Source organism: Eubalaena glacialis, chromosome 6 (assembly GCF_028564815.1).
Source record: "Eubalaena glacialis isolate mEubGla1 chromosome 6, mEubGla1.1.hap2.+ XY, whole genome shotgun sequence".
NCBI classification, from domain to species: domain Eukaryota; kingdom Metazoa; phylum Chordata; class Mammalia; order Artiodactyla; family Balaenidae; genus Eubalaena; species Eubalaena glacialis.
In genome coordinates, this window is record NC_083721.1 from 131980721 (window position 1) to 131999150 (window position 18430).

The 18430-nt window shown below is 41.2% G+C and overlaps 1 protein-coding gene across 1 annotated transcript in view; it reads right to left on the reverse strand.

The window, feature by feature from the left end:
• Positions 1-554: 554 nt before the first annotated feature.
• The window catches only part of PCCB (propionyl-CoA carboxylase subunit beta), an 83649-nt gene continuing 65773 nt past the window's right edge, over positions 555-18430 (reverse strand). The window contains exons 11-15 of the mRNA XM_061194631.1: positions 3684-3791; positions 3340-3440; positions 2815-2913; positions 1893-1992; positions 555-846 (exon numbers count right to left, since the gene is read on the reverse strand). Coding sequence (XP_061050614.1) covers positions 725-846; positions 1893-1992; positions 2815-2913; positions 3340-3440; positions 3684-3791 — 530 coding nt within the window. The 3' untranslated portion in view covers positions 555-724. The remainder of the gene's footprint in view (positions 847-1892; positions 1993-2814; positions 2914-3339; positions 3441-3683; positions 3792-18430) is intronic.

Here is an 18430-nt window from a genome sequence, read left to right on the forward strand (position 1 = left end):
AGGTCAGTAAAAATAGTAATTATATATTTATATAAAAGATGAATCAAACGTAGAAAATGTTAACTGGGTAATCTAGGTGAAGGGTATACAACTCTTGCAACATTTCCACAGGTTAGAAATTTTCCAAAATAAGTTTTTTAAAATGTGAGAACACGTTTCTGGAAAGAAGTTAATATAGGGTAAGAAATTAATATAGGGTATATGCCTTACTGAGCATCTATTCTGGTAGACACACACACACACACACACAATTACAAACATCTCCTTTAATCCTCAACAATTCCTGAAGGAATTGAAAGGATAGGACATATCATTTAACTGTTACATTATTTAAAAGTAAGAAAACTAAAAGCCTAAGCAGACAAGTACTTCACCCTAAAAGCTTATTATCTCATCTTTAGAGAAAAAAATTAATTCTTGGGAAAAGAAAGGAAAACAATACACAGAGGTGTCAAATAAGGGTCAGCTCTAAGTGATAATACTATAGTGTTTTCTTTAGTTTTCTTCATTTTTCAGATTTTTACCACAAAAAAATAAGATTTATGCTCAAAAAATATTAGTTAGGATTTTTAATAAAACAATTTTATAGGAAGGCACAAATGAAATCTTTCTAGAATTTAATAAACTTAGCCAAGTTATTACTGGTATTTAGATTCCCAGGTTTCATGACTGCAAAAGGCAGGGATGGGTGCAAATGGCCAGGCAGTAATTACCCTTGGTACATTTACAGTGGAATATTTGCGTGTTTCCTCCATGGGCGCTGTACCTTCTTGCTGGCCAAGACATCCAGGTCACAGCAGATTCGGGCACGTGTAGAGGAAGGCTGGATGATGTCATCCACAAACCCTGGGGAAGCACAGAAAAGGAAGCAGATCATCTGCAGCCCCAGATGCTGCCACCCACCCAACACCCACATGGTGCTCAGCCAGGGCACTATCTTCTGCGGCCAACAGTGTGAGCAGGGCCCAACCTGACACAAGAGGAGCTGGGTCCTGTGAACCTCCCCCCGATCCCAGGAGCCCCCTGTTCCTCTGGCAGGTCCCAAACTTCTGGCCTAGGAACACTCGGCAAGAAAAGGAAAATGTGACCCCCTCCCTACCAAGATGAATTCAACAGGGAATCAAATTAAGAAAGTGCACTTTTATTTTTTTTAAATCACTACAACAATTCCTCCCATCCTGTACATAAACCCCTCTGCAATGTTACTAGGCCACTCCTCCCATCAGGAAGTGGATTGTATTTCTTCACCTGGCCTTGTAACTTGCCTTGGCCAACAGAATGTGGCACAAGTAACACTGCAACTTCCAAACCTAGGCCTCAAGGCACCTTGCAGCTTCCCCGCTCTCCCTCTTGCCCTCAGGACACCATGTAAAGCAGTGTGGACTAGCCTCCCTAAGAATAAGAAGCCACGTGGAGAGAGAGTCTACCTGACAGCCAGCACCAGCCATGTGAGTGAGGCCATCGTGGACTAGCCCCAGTCAGACCGCCAGATGACACAGCTGCATGACTGATCCCAGGCCCAGCCAGCAGAAGAACCACCCAGCTCAGCCCAGACCAAACTGCTGACCCTCAGAACTATGAGGGAAAACGAAACAAAACAAAACAAAACAAAACAAAACAAAAACGGTGGTGGTTTTAAGTCACTTTGTTTTGGGTAGATTTTTCACAGCACTAGGGTGACTGGAACAACACTAAGAGACTCAGCCATTTCAGCAATGTTGTTTTGATTCTGGTGACAAAGCAGCGTCCTTAAGTGATGACTGCTGAGGGACAAGCCAGCCCTCACTGGTCTCCAGATTAAACTGGAAGGGCAAAGGCAGACTTCTGGAGTAAAATAAGAAGCAAGTGACCCAACAAATGAACGGAGCTGCCCTCCCCACCACAGGCCCTACCTCTCACGGCTGCAGGAAAAGGGTTGGCAAACTTCTCGATGTACTCTGCCTGAGCGGCCTCCACGTTCTCGTGCCCTTTGAAGATGATCTCCACAGCGCCCTGTCACGAGAGGAGTTAGTGAACGCCCCTGGAGGCCCCTGGAGACCTGGACAGGCCTCCCTCAGCTCGTCATCATGGGCATGGTTGCCAGTGTCCTGGTAAATCAAAGTGTACCAGAGACAAGTGCCGGCTCCAGGTGCCTGGAGTTGACCTCCGTGACTCCGGGGGCTGTGATGGATGCTCAGCTGTGGCCCCAATGACGAGCAGCCCAGGCTAAGCCAGGTGTTTGCCTCCCCAGATTCTGTCCTGCTCTCTCCAACTGCATTTATCCTTTTCTGAGGCCAAGATATTTGGCCTAGTTTCCACTGTTAAATCCACAGTTCCCTCACTGAGGGAAGCAGAGTGCTGTTTTCCTTTTTCATGATTCTGAGCCCTGAGCACACAATTCAATGGCCAGAGGTGGAAAGACTGAAATGCAAATGTAGAAAAATGAGGACTGAAAGATGAGCCTTCACGTCAGAACCCTTGAAAGTCAGCTTGGAGAGGCGGGGGCACAGGAGTTACCTGGATCAACCGCACCAGCTGTTTTGAAGCAGGAAAGGAGTGGGGAGCAGGCACAGCAACAGGAAGTACCTGCCCTAAGTCAGCAGCTCGGGGCTGGGGGAAATGTCCAGTCCTCCAAAGGCCAGTTCAGCCCCTTCCCCTTTACTGACGTCTCAAAACCCACTCTAGGCTCCTCCCACCCGGGCACGAAGATGGCGGCACACGCCTGAAGTGAGAGGGCAGGAGGCAGGCTTGCCAGGGTCTAGACCCCAACTCCCTGGAGCCCTGGCCCCTCTCCAACATTTCCCAGACGCAGAAGGGAAAGCCAGAGGGCCTCACCTTTGCTCCCATGACTGCAATCTCTGCTGTGGGCCAAGCGTAGTTGGTGTCACCACAAAGGTGCTTGGAGCTCATGACATCGTAAGCGCCACCATAGGCCTAGAACAGACCCAAATGCTGAATGTTAGTGCCTGAGTCACCCATGTCACATCCCTGCAAGACCCCAGGAAGCCAAGCAAAATGAGGACAAAAAGCAAGAAGAGCCCTCCTGGGCTGCTAAAGGCCCAGTGTCTGTGAGGCCAGGGAGCCGGAGCACAGAGGCACAGCCCACAGGCCTTTCACAGTTCATGGTCACGGTCTTTCCCGGCTGCTTTTTCCCACTGCTGCTTTCAGTTCCCAGATGACCAGGGACACCTCTGCAGGGCGTGTCTGCAGGGCTGTCCACGCTGTGCTGTCCTCCAGAGCTTTTTAAGGGGAGCGAGGCGTAGTCTCCCTCCAGCGCTGCTGAACCTCTCGGCCAGTCTTCCAGCCACGGCCCTGCCGTGGGAGTGAGTGAGCTCACAGCCTCCAGCGTGAGTTCCTCACCTTCCTGGTGATGACTGTCACTTTGGGCACAGTTGCCTCGGCAAACGCGTAGAGAAGCTTGGCGCCGTGCCGGATGATGCCCCCGTACTCCTGCGCGGTGCCTGGGTCACGAGGAAGAGTTACTGGATTCCCACAGAATCCTCAGGAGGTCGGCCTCTGCTCTCAGCTGGGAGGTCTTCCCCCTCCCCAAAGGGCCACCCCTCACACAGCCGCACCATCCAGACACCCACAATATGGAGATGTCACAAATCCTGAGGGAATTTTGCAAGAAGATCTCCAAATAAAGTGGGTGCCTCGCTGGGCAAAACCGCCTCTCTTGGCCCCCACCTCTGTCAATGACTCACCAGGGAGAAAGCCAGGGACATCCACAAACGTGATGAGTGGAATATTGAACGCGTCACAGAATCGGACAAAACGAGCCCCTTTCACGGATGAATTAATGTCCAAGCATCCTAGAAAAAGACAGATTATCCAGGCTGAGCTTCTGGGCAATTCCCAGTCCCACCCACACTGGGAATGTGCCCTCAGCAACCATTCAGAGCTGGTTACTAAGGAGGCACCAAAGTTACCTCCTCAGAAAACAGCTAAGGGGATCCTCACACTCCAGGAAAAACTGGGAAGACAGGAGAACCCACCTGGCACTGGCCAGAGGGCCAAGGAGTGGCGCCGCCCCTGAGGGTCTGGCAGCAAAGCCCAGGGCAGGCAGCCAGTCTCGGCCTCGTAAACTGAAGGGCTGCTTGCTGCCACCTGACGCACAGCCTGCCTCGCCCCTGCAGCCAGTCGTGGGAGGTGACATTCAGGGGCTGGTCTTAGAGAGTCCCTGTACCCTGGAATCAGATCCTGGCTTCACCAGCTATAGCCATGTGTCAGGTTAATTAATTACTTCACTTTCTGAGCCTGAGATTTGCCACCTGAAAGGCAGGGGTGTTACCCGCCTCCTACCACAGCTGTAAGGATTCCAGGAGACGGGATCTGTGAAAGGGCACAGAATGAGAGCTCAGTTACTAGTAAACCCTCTCCTACCACAGCTGTAAGGATTCCAGGAGACGGGATCTGTGAAAGGGCACAGAATGAGAGCTCAGTTACTAGTAAACCCTCTCCTACCACAGCTGTAAGGATTCCAGGAGACGGGATCTGTGAAAGGGTACAGAATGAGAGCTCAGTTACTAGTAAACCCTCTCCTACCACAGCTGTAAGGATTCCAGGAGACGGGATCTGTGAAAGGGCACAGAATGCGAGCTCAGTTACTAGTAAATCCTCTCCTACCACAGCTGTAAGGATTGCAGGAGATGGGATCTGTGAAAGGGCACAGAATGAGAGCTGTTACTAGTAAACCCTCTCCTAGCACAGCTGTAAGGATTAAAGGAGACGGGATCTGTGAAAGGGCACAGAATGAGAGCTCAGTTACTAGTAAACCCTCTCTTACCACACTTTGCAAAGTATTTTATGAAGCCAGCATTACCCCGATACCAAAACAAGAAAAGGACATTACAAGAAAATGCAGACCAAAATCCCTCAAGAACATAGATACAAACAGTCCTAAGATATTACCAAATCAAATCCAGCATTAGATAAAAACACTGATGCATCATGACCAAGTGCAGTTATACCCAGGAATTCGGACTTGATTTAATGTGTGAAAAGCAATGAAATTATTAAAGGAGAACAACCATATGGTCACTTCAATAGATATAAACATCTGAGAAAATCCAACATTCATAATTAAAAACTAGCAGTAAACTAGGAGTACAATTGAACTTCCATTGTCTGATAAAGAATATCTACAAAAAAACTTATATACTCATGGATTAGAAGAATAAATAAATCCCCAAACTGATCTATACCAGTGCTGCCCGAAAGAGCTTTCTATGATGATGAAAATGTTCTCTGGCTTTGCTATTTGTCGACACAGTAGCCACTAGCCACATGTAGCTACCGAATACTTGAAACATGACTAAAAAAGTGAGAGACTAAGTTCCTAATTGTAAAAGTGAGAGACTAAGTTCCTAATTGTATTTAATTTTAATTACTTATACTATTTTAATTATTTTAGATTTAAAGTTTAATAGCAAGTATAGTGGAGAAATCTGTATTTTTCAAGCAATTCCTATCAAAATCATAGGAATTTCTTTGTAGAACCTGATAAGTGGATTCTAAGATTCACATGGTTAATACAAAGGAGAAAGAATGGTCAAAACAGTATTTTCTTTTTTAAAATATCAGTATAGGAAGACTTACACTGACTTGAAGACTCACAAAAGCAGGATTTCTCAGTCTTGGTATTATCAACAATTTGGACAGGATAATTCTTTGCTGTGGGTGTTTGACTTCTGCACGTAGGATGTAGAGCAGAATCTCTGGCCTGCACCCACTAGATGCCAGTAGCACACCCCTCCACCCCTCATCCCCACTGTGACAACCAAAAGTGTTTCCAACACAGCTACATGTTCCCAGGATATTGAAATTGCCCCTGGTGAGAACCACCAAGAACTACAAAGCTACAGTAATCAAGACAGTATGGCAGAGGCATAGAGGTAGGCAAAAACAGCAATGAAACAGGATAAATTGTGAAGAAACAGGCCCACACAACTGATTTTAGACCAGGCACCAAAACAATTCAGTGTGGAAAGTAAGTCTTGTTAACTAATGGTGATGGAACAATTAAATATCTGTATGGAAAAAAAAGGAAGTAGACTCCTGTTTCACTCTATACTCGACACACAAAAATTAACCCAAAATGGATTGTAGACCTTAACATAATCCACAACTACAAAGCTCCTAAAAGATGATGTCGACTATCTTTGAAACCTTGTCGTAGGCAAAGATTTCCTGTAAAGGACACAAAAAGTTCTAATCAGAAGTAAAAACACTGATAAATGGGACTTTACCAAGTTTTTTAAATAATGTGAATCAAAAGACACCATTAATTAAATGAATAAACAAGTCACAGACCACGAAAAAAATATTTAAAATACACATATCTGACAAAGGATTCACATCCAGAATATATAAAGAACCCTACAAATCAACAATAAAAAGACAACTCAAAAAATAATAGCAATAGGCAAAACTTCCCTCTTGCCTAATGCATTTTCTGAGATGATAGAAATGTTCCATATCTTGTTTTGAATGGTGAATACAAGGTTGTATAAACTGCCAAAACCCATCCCAATGAACATGTAATTTACTGTGCCTAAATTGTAACTCAATAAAAGAAAAATCTATGTTAATGACTTGAAATAAAGAATGTGAGTGATGAGTTCTGGGATGAAGACAATTCTAAATTAAGAAACCACAAGAAGTACAAAGAGGCCAGAATAAAAATCAAAATGAAGAAAAATACATGCAATGACAACCAAAACAAGATAAAATCGTTGGGGAAATGAACACAGTCAGAAATGGAAAACCTGTGGCCCTGAGCTGCCAAGAGTGGGCCCCAGGTCCACTAAGATGATGGCCTCATCATCTTAGGCCCTAGTCCAGGCCTGACAGAGCACCTGGCATCCAGAGAGCCCAATGAGCCCTGGCTAATTCCTACAAGGAAGAAATGAAAACCAGTGTCAAGGGGGAGGAGGAGTGGGGGAGGGAAGGATCGGGAGTTTGGGATTAGCAGATGCAAACTAGTATGTATAGGTTGGATAAACAACCAGGTCCTAGGGTATAGCACAGGGAACTGTATTCAGTATCCAGTGATAAACCATAATGGAAAAGAATATATATATGTATAACTGAGTCACTTTGCTGTAGAGCAGAAATTAACACAACACTGTAAATCAACTATACTTCAATAAAAAAGAAAAAGAAATGAGAACCAGAAAAGAGGCCTCCTCTGTGAGCCTCTAAAGCTGCCTTTTTTGACACCCCAGAAACATCACAAAGAATTACTGAGTCAAGAAGGAGGGAAGCTGAGGAACCACAATGGAACCAAGTATTCAGACTCCAGCCAGGGCTAGGGCAGGCCCCTGGGATAGACATTCTAAGTATTTGTAGATAAAGTTTCCACAATGAGCCAAGCAGTTTCTTAAAAAGTGAGCTTGTGAAAGTGCACCTGTACTGGAGGGTGCCAGAACCTGCAGACATAGTCACGGGACAAGAAGTCTTTGAGCAGACACAGAAAATCATGTGAAGTCCACACCAGGGACAGACACAGCGAAGAGGAGGAACTTAAGAGATACGTGAACAGCCGAGAACTTACTGTAGGAACAAAATGCATTTTCAGTATGTGTAAATTCCTAACTTTAAACACTATTTCTAGACAACAAAATGGTGGAATAGGCAGCTCCAAGCTCCTGTCTGCAAACAGAAACATCAAAACACAGGCAGAAACTGTCAGAACCAACTTTGTCAAAACTCTGGAACAGGAAAAAGTTTACAACTAAGTAAAAGCTGAATCAGGAAAAAGGCAACTTAGAAACTGTAGGGAAGCTCTGTGGCGTTTTGAATTACACTTGCCCCACACTTCCCTCGTTCTAGAGGAAGCAAAGAAGACCTGAGGCACAAATTACCATGTAGGTCTGTTCTAACTTGTCTGGGGGCTACCTGAAAGATGGATGCAAGCTTTTTATCACTTCACCTAACTCAGAACTCACCCAGGCCAGAAAAGTGGCAGGCATTGCTCACTGTAAGACAAAAGAACCACCTATAGACATCTGGGGTGAAAGATTACAGTTGAGATTCCCTAAGGCCTGGGAGGAAAAAAACAGGGAGAGAGGGGGTTTGGGGGGGAAATTAGGTCATTCAAGAGCACCTGTGTATACAAGGGACTTCAGAAAGACGCAGATATGCCTAGAGCCAGATGCTCAGAAAAGACCTGAGAAGGGAAATTAGAAAATACCTTGAACGGATCAGTGGAACGGAATAGAGAGCCCAGAAATAAACCCACATACCTAGGGACAATTAATCTTCGACAAAGAAGGCAAGAATATACAACGGGAAAAGACAGTCTCTTCAGCAAGTGGTGCTGGGAAAGCTGGACGGCCACGTGTAAGTCAGTGAAGTTAGAGCACACCCTCACACCATGCACAAAAATAAACTCGAAATGGCTTAAAGACTTAAATACACGACAAGACACCATAAATGTCCTAGAAGAGAACATAGCCAAAACATTCTCTGACATAAATTGTACCAATGTTTTCTTAGGTCAGTCTCCCAGGGCAACAGAAATAAAACCAAAAATAAACAAATGGGACCTAATCAAGCTTATAAGCTTTCACACAGCAAAGGAAACCATAAACAAAATGAAATGACATCCTACAGACTGGAAGAAAATATTTGCGAATGATGCAACCAACAAGGGCTTAATTTCCAAAATATACAAAGAGCTACAATTCAATAACAACAACAAAAAAAAACCCAATCAAAAAATGGGCAGAAGACCTAAATAGACATTTCTCCAAAGAAGATATACAGATTGCCAATAAGCACATGAATAGATGCTCATCATTGCTAATTATTAGAGAAATGCAAATCAAAACTATAATGAGGTACCACCTCACACCAGTCAGAATGGCCATCATTAAAAAGTCTACAAGTAATAAATGCTAGAGAGGGTTTGGAGAAAAGGGAATCCTCCTACACAGGTGGTTGCCATATGATCCAGCAATCCCATTCCTGGGCATATACCCAGACAAAATTGTAATTCAAAAAGATGCATGCACCCTTATGTTCACAGAAGCACTATTTACAATAGCCAAGACATGGAAACAACCTAAATGTCCAGTGACAAACGAATGGATAAAGATGATGTGGTATATATATAATGAAATATTATTCAGTCACTAAAAAGAATGAAATAATGCCATTTGCAGCAACATGGATGGACCTAGACATGATCATACTAAGTGAATTAAGTCAGGCAGAGAAAGACAAATACCATATGATATCACTTATATGTGGAATCTAAAATATGACACAAATGAACTTGTCTACAAAACAGAAACAGACTCATAGACATAGAAAACACACTGGTGGTTGCCAAGGGGGGGTGGGGGAGGATGGGGAGTTTGGGATTTGCAAACTATTATATATAGAATGGATAAACAACAAGGTCCTGTTGTATAGCACAGGGAACTAACAATATATTCAATATCCTGTGATAAACCAGAATGGAAAAGAATATGAAAAAGAATATATATGTGTATAACTGAGTCACTTTGCTGTACAGCAGAAATTAACACAACATTGTAAATCAACTATACTTCAATAAAAAATTTTTTTTAAAAAAAATACCTTGAGATGAATTAAAATGAAAACATAACATTACAAAAGACCTGAGAAGACCTTAAGCTTTAACCTTGGGCTGATACCTAAACTCAGTTTAAGTCTGGCTGCGTGTTGAAGGACAGCCTCAGTACAGAGCCAATTTGCAAAGACTAGGAGAGATGTTTTCTTATTTGTCTGTTTTGGCACCTGGTGTGCAAGGTAATCTCTGTTAAAACAATAGCTGGACACAAGCTAAGGAAAACAACAAGGAATATAACCTCTGCAAAAATAGCTGGGAAAAATCACTAGACAAATGGACTACTACAGCATTCAACAATCAAAAAAACAACAAACTCTGGAAAAAGGGGAGAATATGATTTCCAGAGTTACCACATTATAATATTCAAATGTTCAGTTTCCAACAAAAAATAACAAAGCATACAAAGAAACAGGAAAGTACAGCCATTCAAATGAGCAAAATAAATTAAAAGAATCCATCCCGCAGAAGCCCAGACAATGAACTTACTAAACAAAGATTTTAAAACAACTGTCTTAAATATGCTCAAGGAGGTAAAGGAAAACATGAAGAACTAAAAAAATCAGGAAAAAAAAGTATGAACAAAATGAGAATATCAATAAAGAGAAATTATTAAAAGGAACCAAATAGAAATTCTATGGCTGAAAAGTACAATAACTGAAATGAAAAGTTGACTACAGCTGTTCAACAACAGACCTGAGTAGACAAGAAGGATAAGGAAACTTGAAGATAAGAAAACTTAAATAATTCAGTCTGAGGAGCAGAAAGAAAAGAAAAAATGAAGTGAATAGAGACTAAGGGACCTATGGAATATCATCAAGTGAACTGACATATACCGCATGGCAGTACCAGAAGGAAGAGAGAGAGAGAAAGGGGCAGAGAGATTATTTGAAGAAATAATGTCCAAAAACTTCTCAATTTTGGCACAAGACATGAAGCTACAAATTCAAGAAACTCTAAGTAGGATAAACTCATACACACCCATACTGAGACACATTATAGTCAAATTATTAAAAGACAAAGACAGAATCTTGAAAGTAGCAAGAGAGAAGTGACTCATCATACACAAAGAATCCTCAATAAGCTTACCAAATGGGATACATATTTAAAGTGCTGAAAGTTCTATTTTTTATGGTAGTTCTATTTTTAGTTTTTTGAGAAACCTCCATACCGTTTTGCATAGTGGCTGTACCAATCTACATTCCCACCAACAGTGTACAGGGTTCCCTTTTCTCCACATCCTTGCCAGCATTTGTTATTTGTGTTCTTTTTGATGATAGCCATTGACAGGTGTGACGTGATATCTCATTGTGGTTTTGATTTGCATTTCCCTGATGATTAGCAAGGTTGAACATCTTTTCAAGTGCCTATTGGTTATATGCATTTCCTCTTTGGAAAAACGTCTATTCAGTTCTTCTGCCACAGTAATTCCACTCCTAGGAATATATCCAAAAAACCCAGAAACACTAATTTGAAAAAATACATGCACCCCAATGTTCATAGCAGCATTATTTATAATTGCCAAGATATGTAAGCAACCTAAGTGTCCATCAACAGATGAATGGATACAGAAGATGTGGTGTATATATACAATGGAATACTACTCAGACATAAAAAGAACAAAATTTTGCCATTTGCAGCAATATGGATGGATTTGGAAGGCATTATGCTAATTGAAATACAGTAAGTCCCCTACATACAAACGAGTTCCGTTCAAGCGCGGTCGTAAGTCCAATTTGTTCGTAAGCCCAGAAAAGTTAGCCTAGATACCCAACTAACACTATCAGCTATATAGTAATTGTGGTAATAGGTTTATAATACTTTTCACACAAATAATACATAAAAAACAAACACAAAAACTAAAGAAAACATCTTTAATCTTACAGTACAGTACCTTGAAAAGCACGGTAGTACAGTACAACAGCTGGCATACGGGGCTGGCATCGAGTGAACATGCAAGAAGAGTTACTGACTGGAGGAGGGAGAGGAGGTGGGAGATGGTAGAGCTGAAGGACTGTCAGCAATAGGAGATGGAAGGCAAGCTGCAGTTTCACTCACGTCTGACGTTGATGGCACAGATTCTAGTTCCTTGCTGGATTCAATTCTATCTACCCTTTTGAAAAAACGATCCAGTGATGTCTGGGTAGTAGCTCTTTTTTTCTTGTGATAAATGACACAGTAGCACTGGATTGCATTCTGCACGGCTGCTGCAACCTTCGTGTACCATTCTATGTTCGGGTCCTGTGCCTCAAAAACTAACAGTGCCTCCTCAAATACAGAATATCCCCTTGTTATTTCCTGCATTGTGAATCTCTTAGGTTCTTCAGTTACTTGTTCTTCTTCTTGTCTCTCTTCATCCTTTCTCTGGGCCTCCAATTCCATCAGGTCTTCATTAGTAAGCTCCCATGTTGCACAGCAAGGAGTTCAATGAAGTCGTCCTCTTGCAGATCTAGCTCCAGCTTCTCGTTGAGGATCACTAAGTTGCTGAAAACCTCTTTGGACTCCTCATCCACCTTCTCAAATCCATGAAAATTGTGAACAAGCTGCAGGCAAATGTTCTTCCAAACCCCATTCACGGTGATGGCCGTAACCTCATGCCACGCAAAGTCAATGTTTTTTATGGCCTTGTAGATGTTACAGTCTTTCCAAAATGGTTGCAAGTTTGTTCCTGATTCGTCACTCGCCTTTACTGCCTGATGAAAAGTGTGACATAAATAATATTTCTTGAAAGTCGCTATAACCCCTGGTCCATAGGTTGGATGAGCAACGTAGTATTCGGTGGCAGATGCACTACAGGACATTGGAATGAAAGTTGTCCATGAATGGGGAATGGCCCAGGGCATTGTCGAGCAGCAAAAGAATGCTGAATGGGACATCCTTCTCCAAGCAATATTTCTCCACATCTGGGATAAAGTGGTGGAAAAACCAGTCCTGGAAAATGGCCTGTGTAACCAGGCTTTGGGGTTACTCTTCCATACAACAGGAAGAGAGCCCTTGGCTATGTTTTTAAGGGCTCTTGGGTTCTCTGAATGATAAACTAAGAGAGGCTTCAGCTTTATGTCACTGGAAGCATTGCCACCAAACAACAGAGTTAGCTTATCCTTTGCTGCTTTATAGGCTGGCATCAACTTTTCCTACTTACTGATGTAACTTCGGTCTGGCCTCCTCTTCCAGTACAGTCCTGTCTCATCCACATTAAAAACCTGCTTGGGTGAATACATGCCTTCATCAATAATTTCTCAAAGCATTTCAGGAAATTCCTGGGCAGCTACCATATTGTGAAGGCTGGCTCTAGTCTTGAAGCGATGAAACCAGTCATGGCTGGCATTAAAAGATGCACCCCCTGATTCTTCGCCGTGTTTCTTCTTCAAGTCTTCATAAAGCCTTTTAGCTTTCTCCTGAATCAGCATTAAGCTGAACAGGACTCGACACTGGTGCTGATCCTGCATCCACACACTGAGAAGTTTCTCATCTCCTCCATCACTTTTCCATGCTTCTTCGATAGTATTATTGACATCATCAGCACAGCAGACTTCATGTTCCATGATCTTGTCCTTGTTATTTAGAATTGTGCAGATGGTTGAACAATTCATGTTATAAGAATGAGTGATGTCTACCATCTTTTTGCCTTGCTCCACTCTCTCAATTATTTTCATTTTTCTTTCCACTGTTATCGCTTGGCACTTCTTAGCAGTACCCACTACATCACCGCTGCTTTTACGCTTACTTCCGGACATCCTGGGCTTGAAATAAAGATACTGTACTACTGTACTCTATACCGTACTGTACAGTAAAGTACACAAAAGCACAACCACTTGTAGAGGATGCACGCACGTGACAATGTACGCCAGGCACGTGAACTAACTTACGTGATTAGACAAGCGAACACACGTTCACATCTTTGAAAGTTCACAACTTGAAGATTCGTATGTAGGGGACTTACTGTAAGTTAGAGAAAGACAAATACTGTATGGTATTACTTATATATGGAATTTAAAAAATACAACAAACTAGTGTATATAACAAAAAAGAAGTGGACTCACAGATATAGAGAACAAACTACAGGTTACCAGTGAGGAGCAATAAGGGGGGGGGAGGGGCAATATAGGGGTAGGGGAGTAAAGGACACAAACTACTAGGCATAAAATAAGATACAAAGATATATGTATAACATGGGGAATATAGCCAATATTTTATAATAACTATAAATAGAGTATAACCTTTAAAAATTCTGAATCATTATATTGTACACCTGTAATATATAATATTATACAGCAACATACTTCAATTAAAAAATTAAAAAACAAGATGCTGAAAGAATAAAACTCAACCAACAACTCTATACTTGGCAAACTGTCCTTCAAAAATGAGGGACAAATAAAGACATTCCTAGATAGACAAAAGCTGAGGAGTTCGTTACCACTAGGCCTGCCCTACAAGAAATGGTAAAGGGAGCCCATCATGTTGAAATAAAAGGGTAGTAGATGGTATCACAGAACTGTATGAAGAAGTCAAGATTTCCAGTACAGGTAACTACATGGGGAAATATAAAAAAGCCAGTATTATTGTATTTTTGGTTTGTAACACCACTTTTTATTTCTTACATGATTTAAAAAACAAATGCAGGGAATTCCCTGGTGGGCCAGTGGTTAGGACTCCACGCTGTCACTGACAGGGCCTGGGTTCAATCCCTGGTTGGGAAACTAAGATCCTGCAAGCTGTGTGGCATGGCCAAAAAAAACCAAACAAAACAAAAAAAAAAAATGAAGCCCACAAAGGTTCACTGGTGAATTCTACAAAACCTTTAAAAATGAAATTACACCAATTCTCTACAATCTCTTCTAGAAGATAGAATCAGAGGGGATACTTCCTAACTCATTCTATGAGGCCATCATCACCCTAATACCCAAACCAGGCAAAAACATCACAAGAAAACTACAGACCAGTGTCTCTCACAAACATAGATGCAATAATCCTCAACAAAACATTTAACAAATCAAACCCAGTAACATACAAAAATAATTACACACCACTTCCAAGTGGGATTTATCCCAGGTATGCAAGGCTGATTCAACATTTGAAAAACAATTCATGTACTCCATTACATCAACAGGCTAAAGAAGAAAAATCACATGAACGTATCAATAGATGCAGAAAAGCATTCACAAAATCCAACACCTACTCATGATAAAAACTCTCAGCAAACTAGAAATACAGGGGAACTTTCTCAGCTTCAAAAAGAACATCTACAAAAACCTATAGCTAACATCATACATAATGGTGAAAAACTAGAAGCTTTCCCACTAAGATCAGGTATAATGCAAGAAAGTGCCCTCTCACCACTCCTTTTCAAAACTGTACTGGAAGTCCTAGTTAATACAATGAAACAAGGAAAGGAAATACATAAAAGGCATACAGATTGGGAAGGAAGAAATCAAACTTTCTTTGTTTACAGATGACATGACCGTCTATGTAGAAAATCCTAAAGAACAAAAGTACTGCTGAAACTAATAATTATAGCAAAGCTGCAGAACACAAAGTGAATTTATTAAAGTCAATCGCTTTCCTGTATACCAGCAATGAATTTGAAACTAACAACAGAATACCGTTTACATTAGCACACCCCCACCCCCCCAAAAAAAATACATAGGCATAAATCTAACAAAACAAGATCTATATGAGGAAAATTACAAAACTCTGATGAACAAAATGAAAAAGCTAAATAAGTAGAGAGATATTCCATATTCATGGATAGAAAGACTCAATATCATCAAGAGGTATGGTATTGGTGAAATAATCAATGGAACAGAATAAAGAGCCCAGAAATAGACCTACATAAATATAATCAACTGATCTTTGACAAAGGACCAAAAGTAATACAATGGAAGAAAAACAGTCTTTTTAACAAATGATGCTGGAACTACTGGACATCCACATCCAAAAAAACTGATGTAGACAAACCTTATACCTTTAACAAAAATTAACTCAAAATGGATCCACAGACCTAAATGTAAAACACAAAACTATAAAACTCATAGAAGATAACATGGGAGAATACCTAGGTGACCTTGGATATGGCAGTAACTTTTTAGATACACTACTTTCAAAGGCATGATCTATGAAAGAAATAATTGGTAAGCTGGACTTCACTAAAATTAAAAACTTCTCCTCTGTGAAAGACACTATCTAGAGAATGAGAAGACAACCACCAACTGGGAGAAAATATCTGCAAAACACACAATCTGATAAAGGACTGCTATCTAACATATACAAAGAACTCTCAAAACTTGTGAAAGAATTTCAATCTAAAATAGAACTGGAGGATGTAATTGGAAAATCTCACACATGTGCCCTCAGGAAGACAAAACTTAAGGACTAAGAAACCGATTTCCTTTAAAGGCCTGATTTACAGAACACTGATAGTGCCAAAATTTTCTCAGATGACAGGGGGTTGATCAGGGGTTATCTCATATCAACCTTGGGAAGTTTCATGAATGGGAGATGACCCAGGTCAGGATGGACTCACAAAGTGGGCTGAATTGAGTTTTGTTTCTGTGACTGGACTGATTTTATCTGCTCAGGAAGTTTTCAAGGCTGGTCTCCATTTGTTGTTTATTTTAACTGACTCTGACTGGACTCTCCCCCCCTCTTTACATTTCCTGTCCATAAATACAACCTGCCCCAAACCCTCAATGGACTCACCTGTAGCTTGCTACAGTTTGCTTGTCCTGAATTACAGTTCCTCTGCTATTCCTGAATAAACTCATCTTTTTGAGTTTACCTCTTTGTTTAGGTCAAACAAACACAACAATAAGAAAACGACCCAATTAAAACATGGCCAAAGACCTGAACAGATACCTCACCAAAGAAAACACAGACAGGGCAAATAAGCATATGAAAAGATGCTCCACATCATACGTCATCAGGGAAATGCAAATTAAAGTGAGATACCACTACACACTTATCAGAATAGCCAAAATGCAGAACACTGAGAACACCAAAAGCTGACAAGGATGTGGAGCAATAGGAACTCTCCTTCACTGCTGGTGGGGATGCAAATTAGTACAGCCACTCTGGAAGACAGTTTGGCAGTTTCTTACAAACTAGACGTACTCTTACCATTTGAGCCAGCAATCATGCTCCTCGGTATTTACCCAAATGAGTTGAAAACTTACATCCACATAAAAACCTGCACACTAATGTTTTTAGCAGCTTTATTAATAACTGCCAAAACTTAAAAGTAGCCAGGACATCTTTCAGTAGGTGAATGGATAAATGAACTGTGATATATCCAGACAATGTAATATTAACACTAAAAAGAAATCAGCTATCAAGCCGTGAAAAGACACAGAGGAAACGTGAATCATAGAGTATGTGGCCTTATCAGACCAGCTTCCTCCATATAACTAACTGGAAGAGGCTGATCTGAAAAAGCTACATACTGTATGATTCCAACTATATGACATTTTGGAAAAGGAAAACTATGGAAACAGTAGAAGGATGAGTGGTTGCCAGGGGTTATCAGGCTAACAGGGTTAGGGGAAAGGGAGTGATGAATAGGTGGAGCACAGAGGATTTTTAGGGCAAGTGAAACTACTTTATATGATGCTGCAAATGGTGGATACATATCATTACACATTTATCCAAACCTACAGAATATCCACCGCCAAGAGTCAGCCCTACAGTAAACCATGGACTTGTAATGATGTGTCATTGTACATTCCATAATTGTAACAGACGTACTGCTCTGGTTCAGAATACTGATAGTGGGGTAGGCTGTACATGTGTGAAAACAGAGTATATATGGGAATGCTCTGTTGTTTCCACTCAATTTTACTGTGAACCTAAAAGAAGCTCTAAAAAATAAAGGTTATTTAAAAAAAAAAAAAAAAAAGATTAGACACTATGACCAAATGGGATATATCCCAGGAATGCAAAAGTGGTTCAATATACCAAAAAATCAATCAGTATAATACACCACATTAATAGAACAAAGGACAAAAGCTACATGATCAACTCAACCAACATAGAAAAGGCATTTGGCAAAATCTATCACCTTTCGTGATAAAACACTCAGAAAACTACAAATAGAAGGAAATTTCCCCAACATGATGTAGACCATATATGAAAAACCCACAGCTAACATCATATTCTATAGTGAAACACAAAGTTCTCTCCCTAAGATCAGGAACAAGACAAGGATGCCCACTGGCACCATTGCTATTCAACACTGTGCTGGAAGTTCCAGCCAGAGCAATTAGACAAGAAAAAATAATAATAAAAGGCATCTAAATTGGAGAAGAAGTAAAACTATCTTTATATGCATTACGTATGATCTTATATGTAGAAAATTCCAGAGAATCTACAAGAAAGCTACTAAAGCTAATAAATTCAGCAAAGTTGCAGGTTATAAGATCAGCAAACAAAACGCAGTTGCATAGTTGTCTTTCTATATACCGATAATGAACAATCCAAAAAAGAAATTGAGAAAGGAATTCCATTTACAATAGCAACTAAAAGAATAAAACAAGAGTAAATTTAACCAAGATGTTAAAGACCTGTGCAGTAAAAACTACAAAACACTGCTGAAGAAATAAAAGAAGACCAAAATAAATGGAAAGGGGACTTCCCTTTTGGCACAGTGGTTAAGAATCGCCTAACAATGCAGGGGCCGTGAGTTTGATCCCTGGGCTGGGAAGATTCCACATGCCACGGAGCAACTAAGCCTGTGCACCACGACTACTGAGTCTGTGCTCTAAAGCCTGCAAGCCACAACTACTGAGCCCACGCACCGCAACTATTGAAGCCTGCACACTCTGGGACCTGCATGTCGTAACTACTGAGCCCATGTGC